This window comes from Zootoca vivipara, chromosome 11 (genome assembly GCF_965207765.1).
Source record: "Zootoca vivipara chromosome 11, rZooViv2.hap1.1, whole genome shotgun sequence".
Lineage (NCBI taxonomy): Eukaryota > Metazoa > Chordata > Lepidosauria > Squamata > Lacertidae > Zootoca > Zootoca vivipara.
In genome coordinates this window covers 5,791,617-5,810,856 of record NC_142594.1, presented here as the reverse complement: position 1 = coordinate 5,810,856, position 19,240 = coordinate 5,791,617, and the positions used below count along the sequence as shown (strand labels likewise).

At 44.7% G+C, this 19,240-nt stretch overlaps 2 protein-coding genes across 5 annotated transcripts in view; both read left to right on the top strand.

Moving 5' to 3' along the window:
• Window positions 1–5,895: 5,895 nt before the first annotated feature.
• On the top strand, window positions 5,896–15,749 carry GPR141 (G protein-coupled receptor 141). 4 transcript variants are annotated; one of them, XM_088653942.1, is made up of 3 exons: window positions 5,897–5,998; window positions 6,913–7,043; window positions 12,531–15,749. In XM_088653942.1, exon 3 carries the CDS (start codon window positions 12,558–12,560, stop codon window positions 13,473–13,475), a length of 918 nt encoding a protein of 305 aa, XP_088510068.1. In that variant the 5' UTR covers window positions 5,897–5,998; window positions 6,913–7,043; window positions 12,531–12,557; the 3' UTR covers window positions 13,476–15,749. The 4 variants fall into 4 exon arrangements, with proteins under 4 accessions (XP_034985621.1, XP_088510068.1, XP_034985622.1 ...); XM_035129731.3 differs by having other exon boundaries at window positions 6,890–7,043; XM_035129730.3 differs by lacking the exon at window positions 6,913–7,043 and having other exon boundaries at window positions 5,896–5,998.
• A 1,509-nt stretch (window positions 15,750–17,258) lies between these two features.
• NME8 (NME/NM23 family member 8) overlaps window positions 17,259–19,240 on the top strand; it is a 36,149-nt gene continuing 34,167 nt past the window's right edge. Inside the window, exons 1-2 of the mRNA XM_088654225.1 lie at window positions 17,259–17,294; window positions 17,924–18,017. Of these exons, the coding sequence (XP_088510351.1) occupies window positions 17,259–17,294; window positions 17,924–18,017 (130 nt within the window). The remainder of the gene's footprint in view (window positions 17,295–17,923; window positions 18,018–19,240) is intronic.

Below are 19,240 nucleotides of genomic sequence, written 5' to 3'. Positions count from 1 at the left end.
TCAAAATTGCCTTTACTTTTTGCCAAAAGCTGAATACTACAAAGAGCTGCTTTATCTCATCTAGGCATATTCTAAAAGGTACACTAACCCAGAATAATTTCCGGAAGCGAAATATACTCTGGGATGCGGAGGAAGAACAAGGCCCTCACTGAGCTGCCAGCTCCCAGGTGTAGAGTCAAACTGTTAGCAACCCCAACAAGCTGCTCTCTAACCAGCCCTGGCACTTGCCTTGTTTGTGAGGTAGCGTGAGATCACAACTGTGTAAATAATATTAGCAAACATCAAGTGAGATTTCACCCCCCCCCCCAGCATTTCAACACTGAGCATTTAAACCACTAGGACCTGTTATTCCCATGACTTCAGTGGAATAGCAGAAGGTTCCTAACCTTCCCTTCAGATGTGACCACAAACCTTCTCCTTTACCTTGACCTGGCAGAAGTTGACGGCCTTCCCCAAACCTAATAGCTCTTTTATTTTGAAAGATTTGTCTTTTACATTTGGGGAAGCTCTTTTCCCTACTTGGGAAGGTTATTTTGTTAAACTAAAGAGCCCTGGATGTTTGTGCAGTGCCAGAATGTACTCATCTTTGTGAATTAAGATATCTAGAACCATTTATTTTAAAAAATCTGATACTAGCTACCTACTAGCTCTACCTTTGGGACGCGGGTGGCACTGTGGTTTATACCACTGAGCCTCTTGGGCTTGCTGATCAGAAGGTCGGCGGTTCGAATCCCCGCGACGGGGTGAGCTCCTGTTGCTCGGTCCTACCTCCTGCCTACCTAGCAGTTCAAAAGCATGTCAAAGTGCAAGTAGATAAATAGGTACTGCTCTGGCGGGAAGGTAAACGGCGTTTCTGGGCGCTGCTCTGGTTTCGCCAGAAGCGGCTTAGTCCTGCTGGCCACATGACTCAGAAAAACTGTCTGCGGACAAACGCCGGCTCCCTCGGCCAGTAAAGCGAGATGAGCGCCGTAACCCCAGAGTCGTTTGCGACTGGACTTAATGTCAGGGGTCCCTTTCCCTTTACTAGCTACCTTTATGGTGGTTTGTATGTGCAGGAGGGACTTTGGTTATGTACACAATAACCCGCACAAAAATGCAGTTTCTATCGACCTGGAATCATTTGTGCTCATCCTCAAGATGCTGCTTTCAATCTAGATTGATTCTAGATCCTGCCACCCACAAGGGTGGGGGTGGCTAATCGATACACATTTGAAAAGCCTCCTCTTGATTAGATCATCCACATTTTTTCTTCCCTGCACATTCCCCAGGCGAATGAAGAAGGAAGTGGTGGTTGCGATTTTGATATACGCTTACCCACAATGTCCTTGGCCAAGGGTGGATATACCTTCCCCCTATTGCTGGGACCACCTACAACTGTTTTGATCTGTTTTCAAATGGGTAATGCAGAATCAATCTTTAATGAGCATTTATTTTTTGGAGAGAAACTGGGGTTTCCCCCCCTCTCAAATAGTGCTTTTCAGGGCAACAAAATTTGCAAAAGATTAGATTGTTTGTTGGTTATGTGGGGAAAGAAAACCAGTACTCTGTCTCCACTGATTCTTGAATAAAATGCTGAGTGTATGCAGCTGTCGTTTGCAATTCATGTGAACCGAAGACAGGAGGCTCTCTAGCATTGTGGGTTGGGTTGCGGTTGTCTATTACAGTATTTTGCTTCCTTATCACTCACACACACACACACACAAGACAGATATGGACTTAAGGTCACTGGTACCCTCATTCTTTATCACTTTCTCTTTTAACTCAGGTGCGCTATAATGATAAGGGCTGCAATGGCAACTTACGGAATGGCACACAGCCGAGAACCTGGTGGCTTCGACTATTCTTCTTCTCCATTCTCTCTTAGCACTGGGGTGGAGAAATGTTTGTGATATAATCTGCCTCTAGAATATTGTTCGCAAGGCCCACTACCCCCGATGTTTTGTGTACCGTACATTTTAACTAAAAACTCTTCTACTCCATTGTGTAGTTCAGGGTCATTATTTGAATTATTTTAAAAGATCTTTTCTGTGTGCTAGGCTCAGAAACCATGACAACCGCTTGCCAGGCTCTGAGCAGTATTAAAAATACCCCTTTTCTGTCAGGCATTGATTATCTCTTTTATCACAACTGAAAAATTTGAGGACATTGGTTATTTGCTCAGGGCTAAATCCTGCTAGGCGCCATAATTTCATACTGAACAGCTGGCCTTCACCTGAGGGGAGGTGGAAAGAGAGAAAGCAAATGGGAATAGTGTGGAATAGTCTGCATTTTCACCTTCCTTCTGGTCGACTGACCTCAACCCACATCAACCCACCTAGGCCAGGCACTTGTGGGACAAGTAAAACAAAAACAAAAGCCACCCCCCAAAAAACCCGTAGTCTTGAGGCTGGCAACATTAGGTGTCTGCACTAATAATTGCCATTTTCTGCAACAGCTTGGTGCTAACCCACAAAGCAGAGAAATGAGGCCACCCACAGATGGGAGGAAAGCTTCTGCTTATGCAAGGAACCTTCAGGGATGTAGAAAATATTAACAATAAGCATCTGAGATGGCCCACCCATTAGGCAAGTTGAGGCGGCTGCCTCAGGCGGCAGCATCCACATGAGCGGCAGATCCTGGTGCAGATTTTTATTCCCCTGCCATCGTTCCTGATCTAGATCTCCACTCACCCTGTCTTCTCTGGTGGGGAGGTAAACACCATTTTGTGGTTCATCTCAGGTGTCACATTTTTATAACCGACCCGTGTAGATTTCACCGTTGGTTTTTAGTTAGTTTTGCTAACTAAGCAGGGCCCCGCCCCTGGTTATATCTTTTTCGGTAAGGAAGCCATAACACTAATAAAGAAATAACATTATAATTTGAGATTTTATTGGGAATTAAATACTGTTGTCTTCTGTTTGGATGGCATCAAACATAGGCAGGCAAGACAGTAATCTGAAGCCGCAGAGTCAGCTTCCTTCTGCCCCAAACGTCCCCCTTAGGTCATCACTCTGTGGACATCGATTGCGATACTGTCCTTGGGACATCTCTGGGGACATTTCTTCACCGACAGGCTCTTCCTCAGATATCAGGGTCACTGGCTCATGAAATACTTCTCCTTCCTCACTGAGGAACCTGTTTCTGCAACACTATCTACAGAACTAGAAACTGGGCTGTTTGGAGGCCTGTACTCAGAGAGTGCACAGATTCTCTCAGGGTTAGTGTAGGGCTCATTTACACTTCTGTTTGCCCCATGATTTCTTGGCACAGGTCTGAGAAGTTTTTTTTTGTCCTGCTGTTTTCCATGGGAAAATCTGTTCTTTACTGCTGAATTGGAACAAAAGTCATTTGGGGTTTCTGCACGGATGAACCCCAAGATTTATTGAACATACCAGGAGCAATCCAATTTGCAGCAAGGGGTCTAACATCATTGGGTAGAAGAACCTGAATTTGTCAGAAGAAATACGGCACATACACCTAAATAGATTTCTTGTAGGTCTTCAGCAGTGCACTCCTCTTCTGATGCTGCAGGAACTAGGGCACCATCTGGAGGAACAGTATCCAAAACCTGCATAGGCTTAGAGTCAGTACAGGATACCATAGTCAGCAGCTTAAGACAAGTGACCATGGATGCTCTCATGTGCCCTGGCTCAGAGGCAGCATGCCTATCTTCCAATAAGCTCATTGAGTTGGTGGGTGGGTGGGGAAGACCCCTCCATGTTTGCTCCTATTGGTCAAGGTGTCCTTCGTGCCTTTGGGTGTGGGTGGTGGGCCATCCACAATATTATTTCTACTGGCGGAGAGCTTCAAAATGCCCAGGCGCAGTGGATAGTTTCAAACACTAGGCTACACCTGCAGCAGAGCCCTCCATACACCCAAGGGGTGAGATATAAAGAGGAACAATGTTTAGGATTTGTGCCCACACCATAGGCTAGAAACCTACACCCTCAGACTGAGAGCAATGAGACAGTCACATACATATGTGACACAATACCCTTAAACAAACTCTATCTATCTATAAAAATAAAATAGAAAAATTCTATTGTCGTTGGTATGAGCTTCCGTGTGCATGCACACTTCTTCAGATACTTCATATACTTCTTCTTGGTATCTGAAGAAGTGTGCATGCACATGAAAGCTCATACCAATGACAAACTTAGTTGGCCTCTAAGGTGCTACTGGAAGCAATTTTTCTATATTATTTTTATTTTCTCTCGACGGCAGACCAACACGGCTACCTACCTGTAACTAACACTATCTATCTATCTATCTATCTATCTATCTATCTATCTATCTATCTATCTACAGTGGTACCTCTACTTACAAATAACTCTACTTACGAATTTTTCTACTTACAAATGGAGCTCAGTCCACCATCTTGGATGCGGTTTAGATAGGATTTTTTCTACTTACGAATTTTTAGATAGGGTTGCTTCGACTTACAATTTTTTTCTCCCAATGCATTCCTATGGGATTCGACTTACAAATTTTTTCGACTTACAAATGTGTGTTCGGAACGCATTAAATTCATAAGTAGAGGTACCACTCTATCTATCTATCTATCTATCTATCTATCTATCTATCTATCTATCTTGATATAAAATTTATATGGAAGGGTGGGACTTCTGATAAAAGGGGTGCTACTTGAAGTGAAAAATGGGTGGGGTACCCGACCCTTTTTGTGCGTGATAAAGGATGGTCCCTTGAGTCTTCTGCCAGGCCTGCAAATAACTTCCATGGAGAGGCTGTGGAATGGTGACATCACCAACATGTATGGAAGGATGTATTTCTTGGGAACACCAACAGAGAGCTGAAATGTAGAGAAGCAGTCTATGGGCTTGTCCATGCTGGAGCAAAATGTGGATTTGCCCTGGCTTGTGTCCCCACCAATGAATGGGTGTCAATAGAATGTCCTCCCCATCTCAGTGCTGGCCTGCATCTTTCTCCCCTTTAAATGTGAGGTGTTTTTTTTAATCTTTGGAAAGTGAAACAGTCAGGAACTTTTTTAATTTTTAAAAAAATGCATTTAAAGGGGGAAGGTCCTGGACAATATTGGGATGAGGGTCCAGATTTTGCTCTGGTGCAGACAAGCCCTTGATGCAATATTGTAATATTATTCAGCCAGTGGGTATGACTGGGTTAGTGTGAGACGAGGGCCTGAGCAAGCAGGGTGCAAAACCCCACTCAGCCAGGAAGCTCACTGGGTTGTCTCTTAGCCTATCCTACCTCACAGGGTTGTTGCAGGGATTACACATACGTGCCAAGTTCCTCTCTGAAAAATAAGGGACCGGACCGGAAGTAGCATACCGGAAGTAGCGCTGCCGCCATTTTGGAACTGGGCGGAGCATGCTCAGAAGTGACTTTGGATGCTGCTGTGCCCAGTTCCAATATGGCCACCGCACCAGAAGTCGCGCTGCAGCCATTTTGGAACTGGGCAGAGCAGCATCAAAAGTCGCTTCTGAGCATGCTCCGCCCAGTTCCAAAATGGCCGCCGCGCCAGAATAAACCGGGGAAAAACAAAAAAATCCCTTTTTTTCGGCTGGGGACAGCTGGAAAAAACGGGGGTTTCCCGGGGAATACGGGAGACTTGGCAGCTATGATTACATGAGGAGGGGGAGAAACGTGCACCTTTTTCTCCTTTGAAGAAAAGGTGGGGTATAAATACAAAATAAATAAAAGTAATGCATAATAATATAATATTTGCTGAACATCCCTGCTTGCTAGTCTTATAAGACTATAGGCACTCTGAATGCACAGTGTTTGTCCAGGTCACCTGGGTTTTGGTGGTGTCTTGGAGTGTTTTTGCAAATATGAAACATTCAAGTGGACATTTTTATCAACAGACTGTAAGATCAGACCCACACTGTGGGCGTAAGCGCTTTGTGGTTTTGTGGTTCTTCTAACAGTTTAGATACAGCAGCAACAAGAGCACTTGGTCACAGCACTTGAGCTTTCATTTGCCGGATAATTTTTCACTTTCCTTAACAAAGCCGGATTTTTTCAGAATTATGAGAACCAGGTAAGCACTTGCAAATATATTAAACAAGGACAGTGTAGCTTGCTTTCTCAGATATAAAAACAACAACCGGGGGCCGGGGGGGGGTAGTATGTTTGTTTCAGCATAAAATGTGCAAGAAGTGCTCAGAAACTTAGGAGGAAGTGATCATGTTCTCCTTGGTTTCAGAATACAGAGGCAAGGGAAAACTGAGTGTAGCAGGACCTGCACTCTGGACTTTAAGAAGGCCAATTTCAAAAAGCTGAAGGAGCTACTGGGTACGTTCCTATGGTCAGAAATACTCAATGTGAAGGGAGTCCAAGATGGGAGTTTCTAAAAGGAGAAATATTGAAGGCCCAAATGCAGACAATACAACAAGAAAGAAAAGCGGGAGGCATCTAAGGAAACCGGTGTGGCTGCATAAGGAGGTTGCAGATGAGCTGAGAGTTAAGAAAGGCATGTATAAGAAATGGAAGAAAGGGGAAATCACAGAGGAGGAAAATACACAAGTAGCCAACAGTTGCAGGGGGAAAGTCAGGCTGGCTAAAGCTCAGAATGAGCTCAGGCTTGCAAGAGAGGTTAGAAATAATAATAAAGGTTTCTTCGACTATGTCCAAAGTAAGAGGAAAAACAAGCAAGTGGTAGGACCTCTGCGTGGGGAACAGAGAGAAATGCTATTGGGTGACATTGAAAAGGCAGGTCTTCTCAACACCTATTTTGCCTCTGTCTTCACCCAAAAGGAAAGCGATGCCCAACCTGGTGATAACAGAATAAATGATGCAAGGAGGGAGCTGCAGCCCAAGATAGGAAAAGAGGTAGTAAGGGAACACCTAGCTATTTTAAATGTATTCAGATCTCCAGGGCCTGATGAGCTGCACCCAAGGGTACTAAAGGAGCTTGTGGATGTAATTTCAGAGCCTTTGTCTATTATCTTTGAGATTTGTTGGAGAACAGCTGAGGTCCCTACGGACTGGAGGCAAGCAAATGTTGTCTTCCCCATCTTCAAAAGGGGAAAAAAGAAAACCAACCAGTGAGCTTGACATTGATACCAGGGAAGTTCCTAGAACAGGTAATTCAACAGTCAGTCTGTGAGCATTTAGAAAAGGATATTGTGATTACTAAGACCCAGCATGGGTTTCTCAAAAATAAGTCATGTCAGACCAATCTGATTTCTTCTTTCTTTTTATAGAATTACAAACTTGTGGATCAGGGAAATGCTGTGGACATAGTATATCTTGATTTCAGCAAGGCTTTTGCCAAAGTCCCCCATGATATTCTCGCAAGGAAGCTGGTAAAATGTGGGTTGAATGAGGTAATGGTTAGGTGGATTTGTAGGTGGTTGACCGAACCCAAAGAGTACTCATTATTGAGTACTCTTTGAGTAGCTAATGCTGGAGAAGACAGAATCAGTATTCAAAATGGCCTCAACAGATTGGAGAACTGGGCGCAAGCCAACAAAATGAATTTCAATAGGGACAAATGAGAGGTTCTGCACTTAGGCAGGAAGAACCAGATGCACAAATATAGGATGGGGACACCTGGCTTACTAGCAGCACATGTGAAAAGGATCTATCGGTCTTGGTGGACCAACATGAGTAAAAAAAAAAAAGCTAATGCTCTTCTAGGCTGCATCAACAGAAGTATAGTGTCCAGATCAAGGGAAGTAATAGTACCACTCTATTCTGCCTTAGCCAGACCATACTGTGTCCAATTCTGGGCACCACAGTTTAAGAAGAATATTTGATATAAAACAGTATGCATGGCATCCCATTAACTTTTATAAACTTTTTTTTTTTGCTTCCAGTTTTGCCATCCTTGTAATAACAGGCAGGTGGTTGTGTGAAGGATATTACATACCTGCTGTATTGATTATGTAGGGTAATCTAACAGATAAATGGTATTTTCCTTGACTTCACCCAACCCACAAACACAGACTTTTATCTAGGGTAACGGGACTTAAACCTCCCTTCCTGTTCAGCAGATAGCATGCACTGAGAATTCTGGGCTGAGAATGCTTTACTAAAAAGGGGAACTGAGAGAGATACAGATTTTTTCCCCATCCATACACACCCTTGTTGACAAAATCAGCTTCAGAATGCAGGAAATACTCGAGCCTAGCCATAAACATCCTATTGTCTCAAGATTCAGAAGTCAGTGGAGTGATCTTGGATGTGCTTGTTCAGTGCTGTGCCCTCCCCCCCCCCCAGAATTAAATACTTTTGCCCATAAAAAAGAAAGAATGCAATTGCTGTTCTGCAATCCTTCCACCCCCTTACGTTTTACAATCCTCCTCCTATTAGCGAACTCAGGTGGTGAGCGCTAGCAGGATTGTGGCTAAAACAGCACCACCGAGAACAAGAGAGATGTATTAGCATTGTCCAGGGGAGCCCTAAGAGCAGCAGAAGTACAAAAAAAACACTTGGCAAATGATGCAGGCAAGCGGCAGAACTGCCACAGTGTTGGGGCATGCCAGTTGAGGAGCACAGTCCGTAAGGCGAGAAGGTGCATGTCCCACCGAGAGCGCCTTGTGGCCTAGTGGGAGGGTCTGTGCGCAGGGAGAGGAGAAGAAGCACCACCATGAGTCAGACAAGGAGGAGGCAAGCTCTGGTGCTTTTCTAAGGAAGATAATTGTTGTCTCCATGTTTTTCAGAACAAAACTCCTTCTTCAGGGTTGAGTCCAGTCTAAGATACCATGGGAACATACCCAACATTTCTCTGATGAAAATAAAGACTTCTCTAAAGGTAAAGGTAAAGGGACCCCTGACCAATAGGTCCAGTCGTGACCGACTCTGGGGTTACGCGCTCATCTCGCATTATTGGCCAAGGGAGCCAGCGTACAGCTTCCAGGTCATGTGGCCAGCATGACAAAGCCGCTTCTGGCAAACCAGAGCAGCACATGGAAACACCGTTTACCTTCCCGCTGTAGCGGTTCCTATTTATCTACTTGCATTTTGACGTGCTTTCGAACTGCTAGGTTGGCAGGAGCTGGGACCAAGCAACGGGAGCTCACCCCGTCACAGGGATTCAAACCGCCGACCTTCTGATCAGCAAACCCTAGGCTCAGTGGTTTAACCCACAGCGCCACCTGGGTCCCGTTCTTCTCTAGTCTTTGCTAGTCGCTAGTCTCTAGTCACTTCTCTAGTCTTTGCTAAATTAGTATCTTGAAACTGAATCCAGTTCAGCAGTGTAAGATTGCACTAAGAATTTTTCAACCATTTCTGTATGGTATTTCACTTTCAGTTCAAAAGAATAAGAGTGTCCAGTATACAACAGAATAAAAAATGAGAACATTTTGCATTTGACTATGAAGTATAATTGAAACAGGAACAAGCTCCCGTTGTTCAGTCTCAGCTCCTGCCAACCTAGCAGTTCAAAAGCACGTCAAAGTGCAAATAGATAAATAGGTACCACTCCAGCGGGAAGGTAAACGGCGTTTCCATGCGCTGCTCTGGTTCACCAGAAGCGGCTTAGTCATGCTGGCAACATGACCCAGAAACTGTCTGCGGACAAACACTGGCTCCCTCGGCCTATAGAGTGAGATGAACGCCGCAACCCCAGAGTCATCCATGACTGGACCTAATGGTCAGGGGTACCTTTACCTTTTATGAAGTATAATTGAAACAGTAATATTAAGATGCAGATTACATCATGGCTTACCAGTGTTGTGCCTAGTGCTTTTTTTTCTTAAAAAATGTTTAGGGGTACTCTCATTTCCATACTCATATTGAAATACTGCCCCTCAATGAGGCCAAACTTAGATTCACAAAATGTTTAGGGGTATGCATATCCCTGCGTTCCCCACCACCACCAGAAAAAAGCACTGGGGACATCTCATTCCATAATGATAATTTTACTATTTGTACCCCACACTGGGTGGTTTCCAACATATAAAAAAACATAATAAAACATTAAACATTTTAAAAAAGCTTCCCTATACAGGATTGCCTTCAGATGGCTCAGGGGTCGGATAACTCCATGCCCTCCAACATTTCCCCAATGAAAAAAAGGGACATCCTACGGAAAAGTGGGACATTCCGAGATCAAATCAGAAATCAGGATGCCTTCTCTAAATTAGGCACGTCCCTGGAAAATAGGGACACTTGGAGGGTCTGTGGGAATTAATGTAGAACATTAGTCATGAGTAAAGTCCCATTTATTTAAATTTGAACTTATTTCAACAAACTAAGACTGGATTCAACCCAATGGAAGGATAGTCCTACACTCTCTCTGGCTGTTCAGATGCTCCCTTTGACTCCGCATTCAGTGTGTTCCCACCATTGATTTGAGAAGCAGTGCACACAAGGCATTAGCCACAATTCATATCTATATTTTAATATCTATCCTTTTGTTTCTTATAAAATATTGTTTTGATGCGTCCCCCCCCCAGCTTTCATCCAAATTGAGATAAAGAGCCATAAACTGCATTGAATTAAACTAGTCATGTGTACACAGCGAACCCCACCTCTCTCTCTCTCTCTCTCTCTCTCTCTCTCTCTCTCTCTCTCTCTCTCTCTCTCTCTCACACACACACACACACACACACACACACACACACACGGTTTATAGTCAAGGAAGAGCAAGCAAAGTCAGACTTGCTTAGTTCCCCGCAAGTGTTCTAATGGTATCCTTAGCAACAGCAAATTTTTATACCTGCCATTCACACTTTCCTGAATGATTGTGTCATTATGATCAGATCAGAATCTTATATATATAAGAGCATGATAACACCAACTGCTGTAACCAGATGCTTGATGAAAAGCATTGTCTGGTGAGAATCTAATAATATTTGATAGATATGAGCCAGCAAAAATCAGAAGAGATAATATTAGGCTCGTGACAACTAGTTAGAAATGTGCAGCTGTTAAAAATAAACCTCCCTTCTGAAATTATCAAAAAAAAAAACCCCAGATCATGTGAGCTGGCATTAAGCACAGATGATCCAGTCTGCCCTGGGTCTCTGCGGTCAAGGCTCCGTGTCAATTTAGAATGCCAGTTTATACGAAAGGGCAGGATGGTGACAGGCCTCCAAAATGCATGTGTGCTCACACTGCCAAGAGTCTTGTTAACTTCCTTTGTAGGGGGGGGGGAAGCACACTGTTCATTTCAATCACTTTCACCTTAGTAACTATCAAGGAATTGTTGGGCAAGATCTGGCCTCTCTGATTCAATTAAAGTCCTGTAAATCTGTGCTTTCATTTTAAAGAATTGTTGGGAGCTCATGATTAAAGAGGAACGCCTGAATGCAGGCACAGTTAATGTATATCCTGCCAGCTGAGATTTCACTGCTTGCGTCTGAAAAAGTAGGCTTTATTCTCGATAAATACATTGGCAGGCTTTAAAGCACCACTTAACTCTTCTACCCCCATTAAGGGGGGTAGTCCCAAAGCTATTAATAAACCAACTATAAGTACAATTGAGCACCTTCTACGCACCTGTAACTATTTCAGTGCTATTCAGAGATGCTAAATACAAAAATCACATCTCTTGCTGCTTAGGTAGTTGCTGATGCACTGCCAAAGAGCATTGATCTGCACTGGCATCTGGTGTGGGCAGCTTCTGCCCTGTGGTGTTCTGATTATTATTTAACAAAGGTGGGGGAGCACCCTAGTCTGGAACGATATTGTTGTACACGACCCCAATCTCCAAGAGGTGCGAGATTCCATGGGTTCTAGGCGCTCACGCAGGGTCTGTATTTCCTTTTGGAAATGAGGCACAGCAGAGGCTGTGGTGTCTTTAGGATAAATGGTTTATGTGGGTTAAACCACAGAGCATAGGGCTTGCTGATCAGAAGGTTGGCCAACTCTGGGGTTGCGGTGCTCATCTCGCATTATTGGCCGGCGTACAGCTTCCAGGTCATGTGGCCAGCATGACAAGCCGCTTCTGGCGAACCAGAGCAGCACACGGAAATGCCGTTTACCTTCCCGCTGTAGCGGTACCTATTTATCTACTTGTACTTTGACGTGCTTTCGAACTGCTAGGTTGGCAGGAGCAGGGACCGAGCAATGGGAGCTCACCCCGTCACGGGGATTCGAACCGCCAACCTTCTGATTGGCAAGCCCTAGGCTCTGTGGTTTAACCCACAGCGCCACCCGCGTCCCTGTGTTTAGGGTAAAACTTTCAAAATTCTAGCTTAAGCAGAGTGTGTAATGGGGTGAGCTCTATTCATAAAATAATAATTGCCCATTTTGAAAACTTCATGTATTCATTGATGCCCATGATGAGGTCTCTTTATTTTATTGAATCAGTGTCATGCAAAAATTTCATCTCACAGAGGGATGTTCTTTCCATGAGGAAGCATGCATAGAGATAAATTTCTTCATGACTTATCTCAAGTAAGCCTGCATTTAAACAGAAGAAAGGGATTATTCTTTTTTTCATGTGAGTGTCAAAAGATCACAGTTTGTGTTCTGGTTGCTTTCATGTTCAACCATACCTCAGGTAGCATAAAGTGTTATCTCTAGTACTTTGTCCAAAAGATTCTAGTTCCAACATGTGCCTTGGAAACTTTAATGAAATTGGTTTCTTTCTCTCCTTCTGTTTCCCCACTCCCAAACAGGCTGTGATAATAGAAGATTCTAGAAGCATGGATCGACGGAAAGAGTTCCTTCCAAGCTCAACGCCAGAGCCTCAACTGAGCTTCAACTCAATAGATTCCGCTCACATCGCCTTGATCACAATATACACGACGGTGTTTATCGGAGGTGTGTGTGGAGTCATCAAAATGTCCTTTTTGCTACTGAAAATGAATGCATTATCCGTGACTACAACAGCAATCATAAACTTAGTGGTAATCCACAGCCTCTTCCTTGTGACTGTGCCGTTTCGCCTGTATTACTACGCCACCCAAGAATGGATCTTTGGCACACCCTTTTGCAAAGTTGTGAGCGGAATGATACACTTCCACATGTACCTCACTTTCCTGTTCTATATGATTTTCTTGGTCATCAGGTGCCTCATCTTCTTTCAGTGGAAAGACAAAGTGGAATTCTATAGGAATTTGCATGCTGTGGCAACCAGCATAGCTGTGTGGATTCTGGCCATTGTTATTGTGGTGCCAGTAATGTTGTGCTGGTATGGGAAAACGGGGGTTTATGCAAATGTAACGTGTTTTGAATTTCACCAGGAGTTCCACAGTGACCCAGTGAAAGCAGTCAACTACATTATAATTGCCGTAATGGTTGCAATAATTTGCACCGTCTTGGGCTTACAAGTGTTCATGATTCGAAAGGTGGTGAAAACCCTTTCAGGGTCCCTTTGGTTACATCAAGAGTTTCAGGCGCAGCTGAAAAGCTTGTTCTTCATAGGGATCTTAATGTTTTGCTTCCTCCCTAGTCACTTTTTCCGGATTTATTTCATTCAGCATGCAGATGACAAGCGACTGAATTCTGTCAATGAAATCTGCTTGAGCGTAACTGCCATCAGCTGCCTCGATTTGTTTTTGTTCGTGGTAACTGGATGTAAAACCCTAAGGCAAAAAATCAGTGGACTTTCATGCTGCTGAAACTTTGCATTCTTATGTAAGAAAGTCTTGGCGACAAGGTCAGCTGGGTAGGTGAGAGATATATGACTTAAAGATTCTCAGGATAAAAATTTATACATCCTGGGTTGCATCTAACGGCTATGTAAGCAGAAGGCAGATTGTAAACCCAGTCTAGCCTGCCAACCACCAGCCTGGCTCCCTAATGCTCCCTGTATCCCTGCGAAGTCTCTCCAGAGAGTCACAGAATCCCTTAACAGTGTCACACTCATGCAGAATTGAGTAATGGGGACCTGCATGGTGTCAAGCTGTATTGATGCAAGGTTTCCTTCTCTCGGTCCACTGCAGTTTTGTGTGAGAGTCCATTCTGCTCAGGACTGGGAAAGGAAGGATCTGTCCATTTTGGTTCTCTCTGTTTCTCATTTTAAAAGGTAAAGGGACCCCTGACCATTAGGTCCAGTCGTGACCGACTCTGGGGTTGCGCGCTCATCTCGCGTTATTGGCCGAGGGAGCCGGCGTATAGCTTCCAGGTCATGTGGCCAGCATGACAAAGCTGCTTCTGGCAAACCAGAGCAGCACATGGAAACGCCGTTTACCTTCCCGCTGTAGCAGTTCCTATTTATCTACTTGCATTTTGACGTGCTTTCGAACTGCTAGGTTGGCAGGAGCTGGGACCGAGCAACGGGAGCTCACCCCGTCACAGGGATTCGAACCGCCAACCTTCTGATCAGCAAGCCCTAGGCTCAGTGGTTTAACCACAGCGCCACCTGGGTCCCTTTCTCATTTTACCCATCCTTAATTCAGTTCTTCACATTTTGAAATGACTTGTGTTTGGTCTTTTTAGATTCTCATGAAATTTCACAAGCATTTTACTGTAGATTTTCCCCAAACATATATTTAGGTGAGGTTTTGATTAATGTACACATTGTTGCGAGTAATTTCCCCAAATGTGGTGCTTTTAAAAATGCTGTTTTCACTAATATCTACATCTCTATGCAAACCTCCCCCTAATATATGCATTTTTGTAAAGATTGGTTGCAGAACTGCACCACAAAATTCTGATAAGTATGAATTTCAAAGGGGGTCTGTGTTTCAGTTTGCATATTGTTTTGGAAAAAGTGATTTTTAAAAATACACATTGAATCAAATTTCTCCTCCAACGCTATTCAAGACCCCTTCCCAACACTCTGGAGGCATTTTTGGGGGGTGGGGCAGAAGGTGGAAGGAAAGATTAGTTGCACAAGCTACCTTCAAAGCTGTGAAGTCTATGAAGGAGAAACTGTGGAGAACTCTAAATGTGCATCTAACTACATTAAATGGATCTTGCACAACAGTTGTGGCAACTGCATTACAGCAAGAGATTTTAGAGCCATTCCTATATTTAAGACGAACAAAACCTCATTGCAAATAAAAAATGTATCAGTGACGGAAAAATAACAACATGAAAACATTTTAAGTCTCTGGTGTTTAATCTGCCTATATTCCTGTTGATCAAAAACACCTCTGGCGATGCCAAGAACTTATGGGCAGGGGCCGGGGCTTAGCTTAGTGAGCTACCCAGGATTGTGGCTGCTCTGTTGTCGGGTCTTCTGTAAGCAAAAACGGAATTAGCACTGTGCAAAATCAACACCTGGAACTGTCCAACAAGTTGAAGTTTCTAAGTCAGCCTCACTGAACCTGGCATCTTCCCGAAGTTTTGGACCAAAACTCACACCCAGCATGCTCTTGTGGTAGAGGGTACCAGGGTGGTGAACTAGGGAGGGGGGCCTATGGTTCTCCAGATGTTTCTAGACTATAACTCCTATCATGTCTGGCCATTGACCATGTTCACTGGGGCTAATGGGAGTTGGAGTTCAGCAACATCTGGAGGGCAACACATTGCCTGTCCTTTAACTAGACAAGCACCTAGCCACCTGTCCTCCCCTAGTCAACAGAGCGGTATTTTTTTGCCTGCCTGGTGCCCTGCAGTTTGCAGCTCATGTCCCCTACCAGCAAAAGTATCTGGTTGGCCACTATGAGAGAAGGATGCTAGATAGGCCACTGGTCTGATCCAGCGGACTCTTGTGTTCTCAAATGTTTCACCAAAAATTAGAGAGGTTGAATTTTGGGGGGCTTGAGCACCGAAAGGTATAGTCTTCACTCTTCTGTGTGGACTCATAATCTTTGATATTATTTGGGGGGGGGGCAATGTCAAATGTTTCCCGAATCATGCCTATTTCATCAGATCATAGAATTGTAAGTTGGAAGGGACCAAGAGTAATTAAACTTTTAATTAAAGTTAGCTGCATTTACATCCTCCTTGTGTTCCTGTTGTTTAATTTTGTAAAAGTCAGACCCATCCTCCTTTTGTGATTGTAATTGGTTTTCAGCTGCTTTTAATGTTATATTCTAAATGGCTGTAACCCTTAGGGTGAGGGGCGGGTAATAAATCAAATTAGAAAACAATAATTAGCTCATTGAACACAGTGCTTTTGGGGCCTCTGGTAGTCTGGATCTTTTCAGCTTATTAGTTTGTTCACATGATCAGGCAGAAGATCACCACTGTGTACATTCCAAAAAACATAACATCAAGATTGGATCAGAATGGAAAAAAATAAGTGGAAGGAACTCACCTAAAAATGCTGCCACTTCATTTGGCAAGCTGATCCCCGGTGGGTGAGGAACAGCCATGGGTCCTGCTGTCCATGGCCCTGACTTGGCCTGGTCCTGACAGGGAGAGCTGTGCTCGGTTGATAAGCATTTCATCCTGTAACTTTTAAGACCACTTTCACAAGTGATACTCTTTGAATTTCTGGCTCCTACACAGTGGCATTCCCTCCATTTGCATTAAGAGTCTCCAAAGATTTCCCTGAGTGTAGAAGAAATATGGTTTATAATTCAGGGGACATGGGGAGAGTCGGCCTAAGACATTTTGCTTCCTGAGACAAGATGGTGACTCCCCCCCCCCATCAGGAGTTGGGTTGACTGGACTGGCTGTTGAATCCTATTTCAGTTACGTCATCCGCCATACCCAAGGAAGCAGGCTAGCTTGAGGGTATCTATGGCAAGGCATTTGGGACAGGTCACCCACTCTGCTTCACGGGAGGGCTACCATGCTGTCACCTGGTCGGACACCATCTTGTGGTTCTCCACTCATATTTTTCCTGGCTTGCACTGTTGCCACAAGGACAAGTAGAAGAATGAACATTTTCATTTTTCAACGGATTTGGCTGGGTCTGTACCATCGTTGTTGTTCATTCTGAGGCACGGTGACATCAACTCAGGCAGATCTGCGGGTCAGAAGAAATGAATCGGGACAAGAAGCAACACTTGTCAATCCAAAGAGAATGTGATACGTTTATCCTGCCACAGAGGTAAGTAAATGGTAGCTGGAGGTTCAATTCAGCCTTTGAGGCTGAAGCATAGCTGCCAAGTCTCCCGTATTCCCTGGGAAACCCCCGTTTTTCCTAGCTGTTCTCAGCTGAAAAAACGGATATTTCCCCCCCCCCGGTTTATTCTGGCGTGGTGGCCATTTTGGAACTGGGCGGAGCATGCTCAGAAGCGACTTTTGATGCAGCTCTGCCCACTTCCAAAATGGCTGCAGTGCGACTTCTGGCACGGCAGCCATTTTGGAACTGGGCAAAGCAGCATCAAAAGTCGCTTCTGAGCATGCTCCGCCGAGTTCCAAAATGGAGGCAGCGCTACTTCCGGTCTTCTACTTCCGGTCCGGTCCCTTATTTCTCTGACAGCAACTTGGTAGGTATGGGCTGAAGGCTCCCATCAGACTTTCTCTATTACCCAGAAACAAAACAACATGGGGACTTCAAGATGTTGTTTGACGCCATCTCCCATCAACTCCAGCCAGTATGGCCAATGCTCAGGGGTGATGGGCACTGGTGTCCAACAACATGGGAAAGATCACAAATTTCTGCTCCCTGGCATAGCCCACGATCTCAAGGACTCTCCTGCCCCAATATGAGCCAATTTCTCATACTTAAGTTGAAATATAGGCTAAAGTCCTATTAATCTCCACCTCCCCTACATGAAACAGCAACAAGTCCTGTCAGAATTCTCCTTCCTTTGACACTCCTGGGTTACAAAACTAGCTTTCTACTTCTCTAAAAACCCAGCTACTTCTTGTAAATAAGAGAGAACTTGTGACAGCTTTACTTCCATCTGAGACATTTTGCCCTGATGACTGATTTGCCCCCAGTGCCCAGGTTAGGGACGGCCCTCCCACCACTCAACACTCTTGAGCTCCTTCCCACCTCTATCTTTTCCACTCTTCAACCCCGCCAGGAAACACACCTAGAGTGCACACAACACTTTCCCCACTCTCAGTGGTTGGAATCGAACCTGCCCTGGTCCTGCAGAAAGGAGCAGGGCCGTCCAGCCCATGAGGCGGACGGACTGGGCCAACCACCTCAAACGGTGGAATCCTGCAAGGGCAAGACCTCTGTGGATAACCCACCTACCCTTTCCACTACTGCCAGAAAGGCCCTGGTGGCAACTTCTGGCAAGATCTCATGAGAGCTCCACAAGGTCTCGTGAGATCTTGCCAGAAGCTGCTGCCGCTGCGCAACTCCAGTAAGTGAGGGTTCGGTGGAGGAACAATGGCGGGGCAGCTCCTTCCTGTTTCGTCTCAGGCAGTGAAATGGGACGGGCCCCTCCTGGAGAAGAGGAACGGGAGGGCTAAATGCCAGACCTCATGGGCTCCAAGCCATGCACATTTACTCTGAGGTAAAGGGCCAATGGATTCAGAGGGGGCTTGCTCCCACGTCAGTGAGGTCACCATAACAGCCCACAAGCCCAACCAGCCACTTGCAATGAAGTAAGCCCCACTGAGGTTGGCGACTCTTTACTTTTGAGGAAATGGGCGTGTAGACTGCTATCCTGCGTGCACTTACAGGTTACAGGATGGTGACACCCCACATAAGTGAGGGCAAGGAAGAGGCAAGTCAGAAAGCCACAAGAAGCGTGTTCAAGAAGCCCAAACAGAGGAAAAGGCCTGCACTGCTTTGTCCTTCTAACTATCTATGAATTGAGGGAGGGGCATCAACCATTCGACATCTCGCACGGAGCCCCTTTCCTTTGTTTCATTTAATGGCCCATCACCCAGGCTATCATCTCAAAACAGGAAGCTATCCTGGCTTTTATTTTATCACTTGCTGGATCCAGGGGTGGTTAGAAGGTCTCTCTCATGCTGCCTGCTTCCTCCCCCACAAACTCATAACGCTACCTTAGGAGGAGGCTTTTAAAGGTCTTCCCATGAAAAGTTAAACCATTATTCTGTAGACAGATTTATTGCTGGAGGAAAAGGCCTGAACTATCTTCTCTGTGATGCAGAAATTGTCTCCACTAATTCCATAATGCCAAGGGAATATAGCTAAATGTGATCGTTCAGAAGAAAAGCCACTCTTTTATATCCTTGAATCACACATTTGTGTAGTTTCTCCTAACAGAAAAGCCATTAAGTTTAGCTCAGCAAATCATTTGATTTAGATTACTCTCCAGGCTATTATTCAAACAGCAGTTGTGTTCTTTCTTAAGGTCACCATATAGTCACCAAGGCAACAACATTTCCCCCGTTTCTGTTATGCTGGGTGCATTTTTATAGGCATAACGTCCCCATAATCAAGTTCATTCCATAAAAAAGGCCGAGAAAAAGATTGACTGGGAGTGGCAAACATTTGAAATGTGTGGTAAGCAATTTAGATAGCCTTGGAAGGAAGCAATGGGGAAATAACCTTGAGATTGGCCAAGACCAAGAAACAAGAAAACGGACATCCGTTGATTCCCAGTTCTGTTGT